Source organism: Natator depressus, chromosome 19 (genome assembly GCF_965152275.1).
Source record: "Natator depressus isolate rNatDep1 chromosome 19, rNatDep2.hap1, whole genome shotgun sequence".
NCBI lineage: Eukaryota > Metazoa > Chordata > Testudines > Cheloniidae > Natator > Natator depressus.
Window position 1 is genome coordinate 3,715,855 of NC_134252.1, and position 6,176 is coordinate 3,722,030.

The following is a 6,176-nucleotide window of genomic DNA, read 5'->3' on the forward strand; positions in this document are numbered from 1 at the left end:
AGTTTGAGAGCCACTGCGTTAGACTCTCCCTCCAGGGCTGAAGTGTAAGGAAAGCGGGGGGAGGGGGAGGAAATGATCGGCGTACCTAAAAGCAGGTGCCATCTGGCTCTGAATCGCAGGAGCTAGGGTTGGGGGCAGGGAGGGGGGTTGAGCACACTTTGACTGCTCACAAGCGAATCCTCCCTAATCCTGTGTTTAAAAGGGAGCGAGCGGATCCTGGCATTTTCCCTGCCTTTGGGGTGGGCTGCGTGTCCTGTGGTCTAGACACACCCACGCGAAAGCTGGTTTACTGTATATAGCTGGGTCCAGCGCCCTCTATATATAGAGACATCCCTCAGAGGGTGGACCATTCTTCTGCCCCAAGGCTGAAGGTAAGTTGCTGCTCTGTTGATAAGAGAATTTTACCCTGCAATGGTGCTAAAAACAAACACATTGAAAATGACAGGAACCTGCAGCACCATAAATTTTACTCTCCCCCTCTCCCCCACCCCCATAACATAAGTAACATTTTTAACTTTGCCTGGGCTTCAGGTACCTTCTGATTAGAGTTGCAAGAGTTAGATTTTTATTGGTAAACGTGGATTGCTGCATACACACACATCCACAAAAGAATATTTCCAATAATTGAAGTTTATGGATAGGCAAAGTAAGACAAATGCTGCTGGAGAACTTAGAGTTTGAATGAAGGATATTTATTTACTTTGGATATTTGGATATGTGATGTTGACAATTCATCGTAAAGGTTATAAGGCTTTAACTTTTTGAATAACAAGGTCTTCTGCCATTAAATAATTATTCACACACACCCTTACCCTGTTGCCTGCCCATCCCCAATAATTTCCTGCAACGGTGAAAATTTAAATCTATAAAAATGCTTAAACCCCACACCCCAACTGTGACCATTTAAATAGACACATTTTTAAAGACAACAGTATCTGTTAATTTATTTTAAAAAATGTAATTCTGCCAACCTTATCTCTGTGAGGCTCTCCCTGGAGCAGACAATATTTACAACAGATGTGGAAAGACGGCTTCCAACCAAGTAACTTCCCCATTAGCAAGAGCCTTTTTAATCTGATTTCTTTCCCGTGCGTAGCTGCACTTCTAATTAAGAAACCTAGTACAGTAGAACCTCCGAGTTAGGAGCTGACCAGTCAGCCACACACCTCATTTGGAACCAGAATCAGGCCGCAGCAGAGACAAACGAAAGCAAGTACAGCACAGTGCCATGTTACATGTAAATTACTAAAAAAAAAAAGGGAAAGTTTAAAAGAAAAAGATTTGACAAGCTCAGGAAACTCTTTCTGTGCTTGTTTCATTTAAATTGAGATGGTTAAAAGCAGCAATTCTCTTCTGCATTGTGAAGTTTCAAAGCTGTATTAAGTCAATGTTCAGTTGTAAACTTTTGAAAGACCAGCCATAACATTTAGTTCAGCGTTACGAACATTTCAGCTTTAGGCACAACCTCCATTCCCGGCAGTTCGGAACTCTGAGGTTCGACTGTATTTTTTAAGTCCGAGTTTGCTTTTACTTTCGTTTCTCGTTTTTTCGTTTCTCACAGCTTGGGCTGGGAAATTGAAACCTAGGGATCCTCTTTCACCTGCTTGTCATCAGTGATTATGCAAACTTCTCTAATGCTCTTGAATTGTGAGGTTTGGGTTGGGTGGTTGTTTTTTTGGAGGAGGGGCAGGGAGAAGGGAAGGGTTGTCTTTGATTGTGGGCCAAATTTCAAGTGAGTACCCCTTGAAGAGCCCCCCGAGTCTAACTTTTCTGCAGAGAGCTTTGAGATTCTTAGTGGATGCGTTTGAGTCGGTCTCAGACAATCTTCTGGAACCGGGTGGGGACAGTGAACAACACTGTTTTAAAAAATATTCTGGAAGGGTTCAAGGCAGGTGGCTCTGAAAGCTGTTTCCTTTGAGGCTCTCACTAATGTATAGCAGAAGGAGAGCAGGGATGGAGGAGGCTAGTACAGTAAAATTGCAGGGCAGTTAGGGCACGGGTGGGCAACCTATGGCCCGCGGGCCAAATCCGTCAGCCGTTTTAAGCCGGCCCTCGAGCTCCCCCTGGGGAGCGGGGTCTGGGCTTGCTCTGCTCCAGCATTCCAGTTGGGGAGCAGAGTCGGGGCTGCTCCATGCGGCTCCCAGAAGCCGCAGCATGGCCCCCCTCTGGCTCCTATGCGCTCCAATGGCTCCCCTCCAGCACTGCAGGGGCAGTGCCTGTGGATGGGGCAGCGTGCAGAGCCACCTGGCCATGTCTCTGCATAGGAGCTGGAGAAGGGACATGCTGCTGCTTCCGGGAACTTCTTGAGGTAAGTGCCACCCAGAGCCTGCACCCCTGAGCCTCTCCCCACACTCCAACCCCCTACCCCAGCCCTGATTCCCCTCCCACCCTCCGAACCCCTCAATCCCAGCCCAAAGCACCCTCCTGCACTCCAAACCTTTCATCCCCAGAGCCTGCACCCCTTTCCACAGCCCAACCCCCTGTCCCGATCCCCCTCCCGCCTTCCAAACCCCTCGGTCCCAGCCCAGAGCACCCTCCTACACCCCAAATTCCTCATCTCCAGCCCCACCTCAGAGCCCACACCCCCAAATGGAAGCTGCACCCCTTCCCACACCCCAACCCCCTGCCCTGATCCCCCTCCCGCCCTCCAAACTCCTCGGTCCCAGCCCAGAGCACCCTCCTACACCCCAAACTCCTCATCCCCAGCCCCAGAGCCTGCACCCCCAGCCGGAGGGGAAATGTTCAGCAAGAATTTAAATTACAATCTGCCCAAGAATGAAAGGGGTGAGAGACAACCCCCTTAGCATGGCGCAGGGAGGTCCTGCATGGGTGGGGACAGTCTGGGCAGAGAGCGAGGCTGGATGTGTGCTAGCACAGAGCCATGCATCCCGCACGTGCAATCGGAGGGGTGCTAAGCACTAACGAGAGCCGAGCGGTGGGGCTGGCTAGGAGGGCGATGAGCTTTGGCGAGACATCTTGCAGCTCAGCTGTGAGAATGGGTTACCCCTGGACACTAGCTCAGGCTGCATGTGGGTAAGGAGCTGAGGGCTAGTTAGTGACACTGGAGCATGTACAAACACCAGAAATTACACGTGTGCTGGCTTGTGCGGCCAGTGGTGTAGCCCCACACCCGTGGCATTGGCCCCCAGGGGATGTATTTGGGAGGATGCTCAGAACCGGACTAACTGTACTTCCCACTTTCTGTGCAGGGCCAGGTGACAGACTCAGAGCCACACGCAGCAAACATGCTTCGTAAGAGCCTTTTATTTACCTGTGCCTTGAACAAGAATTGCCCCCCGACGAAGTCACCACGCTGTGCTAGCAGCCAGCCACCCCTCAAAACCCAGAACAGGGGGAGGCCCTGGACACTTCCAGTGCAGCCCCAGTGCTCCCTTCCTGCAGTGGCGCGTGCGTGAGGAAGTGTCTGCCCGTGGTAGTGAAGAGAACAATTCAGAACTAGCCCCACTGGCTGGGTTCCTTCTACCTGGCCCTGGCCGTACTGAGGCTCATCACCACCATAGGGCAAACAGCCTCCCGAGTGGCCCTGGTCCCATGGGCGGCCAGGGTGGGACCAGGATGGGGTGGAGACTTCAGAGCCACTTCAGTTCTTCTTTTTTAAATGTTCCTTTTGCAACAGACTGGAGCATCCCCAAATCCCTTCCCTCTTGCTCTGCTATGCCTAGCCTCGGTTACATTGGGCTGAGGCTCTTCATGGCTTCCCCGGCCTTGGCTGCAGCCTCCTGGCCAGTGAGATGCTGCTTTACAGAGACAGGGAACCCATCAGGTAATTCCGCAGAGGCATCACTCTCCTTATCAAACACTTCACATTAGAAACAGGCCCTCCAGCTGCTTTAGATACAGAGGTTCGAATAAAAAAAATATCCTTGTGCTCACTAATGGCACCGACCTCCCCAGCTTTGCATGATTACATGTTTATAGCATGTGAATGTCTTTGCTGGGTCACTAACATCAGATTCTCATTCCCTAGACAGTCTTGTTACTTTGGTTGGAGGAGGAATTGGAGCAGGTAAGGGGCTAACCCATGGCACTGACTGGTTGACACTTGACATCTGTGCTTATCAAAGACTTATTCGGCCAGGGACTCTCCTGGCTCACCAGCTGCCCCAGCAGTGCAGGGATCCCTCCTAGTGCGAATGAACCTCAGGAGAGTCAGGCATCCGATGTTATTGACCGGTGGGGAGCAAGAACTCTGCCCGTCGGCTTGACTTCTTCCCCAGCCCACATGAGACCGCAGGGTCGCCATGGGAGCAGGGACAGGGGCTGGAGACAATCCCTTTGAAACCCTGCAAGCCCACCGTTCATTTTGCTGGTGTGAAAATGGAGAGCCTGTACCCACTGGGCTATACTGGGCCTAGGCCTTCCTTATACAGTACGTGCCCTTGGTGAGAGCTCCATCCCCAGCCATTGCCCTGGTGCTGTCCTTCTAGGGGCGACCGGCCCCAGAGGGGTACGGCAAGGCCTGTAGCATCAATGCACTCTGCTGAGCAGAGATAGAAAGGCAAGATGCTGCTTCTGAGCTCCACTTGTGCACCCTGCTAGGGCTTGCTTTGCAGATTAGCGAAAGTTCAGTTCAGGGAGCGGTTCTCATATCACTCTGACCCTGTTGCCCTCCCTGGTTGCTAACCACACGATCCATTGGACCACCCAGGAGAGCAGCTGGGCGGGTGGATGGGTGCAGGTCCATGGAGGGTTGGCTCTGCTGCAGAAGCAATTGCTGTAGGAGCCTGGACTTTGCTTAACATCACTGTGTCATGAACGTAGGCGTGGCATTCGTTGGAATCCCAGTAGTAGTCGGGGCAGTCGGCTTTACTGGAGCAGGCATTGCAGCTGGGTCCATTGCTGCCAAGATGATGTCCGCAGCGGCCGTAGCCAATGGAGGAGGGGTAGCCGCTGGGAGTGCTGTGGCAACCCTGCAATCCATTGGTAAGTAATGGGGAGCTAACCTGTCACTGAAATGCACGTGTGTCTGGTAGTGCACTCCTGCCCTATGAACAACTCTGCATGGAGAGAGTCTGGCATTTCTGCGGTGGTTCTGACTTCTCTTGCATGTAATGAGGAATGTGTCTCTCCCCTGACTGGCCAAACCTGCTCTCCACAGATCCTGCTAATAAACTGCTAAGCACTTAGATGCAACATGCTCTAGCTTCTCTGTTCACTAGGTGCTCACTCGGTACCATTGCTCGCTTCCATTGCTGTAGAGGAACAGATGGGATCTTCAGAGGTGCTCAGGGTTCACTCACCTCACTCTGTTCTCGCTGGGGATGCGCCCCATTGACTTTAAGGGGAACAGTGTCAGTGCCCTGAGTGTTTGAAAATCCCACTCCTGTTCAAGGCTGCACCAACAAGGCTGGTCAGCAAAGTACAGAACCGGCCTCTTGGCTCCTGGTAAAAGGGACTCTGCCAAGCAACAGAAAGCACAAAGAGTCATGACTTCTGTAGTGCCTGGACGTGGGAAGGGGATAACTGGCCTGCTGGTATAAGGTCGTGATACTGACTAGCTGATTCTCTGTTTCCTCTCAGGTGCTGCAGGCCTCCCTGTAGCTGCCAAAGCGGCAATAGTAGGTGTCGGGGCAGCAGTCAGTGCCTTATTCTGAAAGCTCCAACGGCTCCTTTATGCTCTGGAAGACGCACTGACGCGTCCGCTGGCAGTTTCTCAATGGCACCATCAGGCTTATGCATCGAGTAGCAAGTTAGAGAAATGGCTCTGTAGTTGAATGCAAAAACAAGTGGCCTGTAGAAACAGCTCCCGCACATCTGTCGCTTGTTCTACCTTCTCCACAACAGACGTCAAGTTCTGTGGGGATTATGGCAGAATTAATGCTGTTGGCTGAAATGTGAGAAATCAATAAACTTTTGCAAATTTAAACGCCCTGAGTTGTTATGGTTGAAAATTGTTGATTGTGTGTCAGTGGAAAAATAGCTCACCGCATGTGCACACACACCTTCACGCCACTGGATTGCCAGGACCAAAGCAAAGTGTTGTCAAAGTGGAAAAAAGAGCTAGAAGCTCTAGACCTCTGCCAGAGATAGATCTATCCAGAGCCGGCTTTGCAATAAACCTGGGGTTTAATCTTGTGGCCACTCAATGTGGCTATGGCTAGCCATTCCTAGCTCAGTGGCGGGTTACTCAGTAGAGTATTGTTCCTTATTGTTTC

At 51.4% G+C, this 6,176-nt stretch overlaps 1 protein-coding gene across 1 annotated transcript; it reads left to right on the forward strand.

Annotated features, from left to right (window-relative positions):
* The first annotated feature begins 342 nt into the window (after positions 1-342).
* LOC141974518 (interferon alpha-inducible protein 27-like protein 2A) lies at positions 343-5,885 on the forward strand. Its single transcript, XM_074934289.1, has 5 exons — positions 343-371; positions 3,210-3,252; positions 3,989-4,027; positions 4,783-4,944; positions 5,542-5,885. Exons 2-5 carry the CDS (start codon positions 3,246-3,248, stop codon positions 5,613-5,615), a joined length of 282 nt encoding a protein of 93 aa, XP_074790390.1. The 5' UTR covers positions 343-371; positions 3,210-3,245; the 3' UTR covers positions 5,616-5,885.
* The last annotated feature ends 291 nt before the right edge of the window (positions 5,886-6,176 follow it).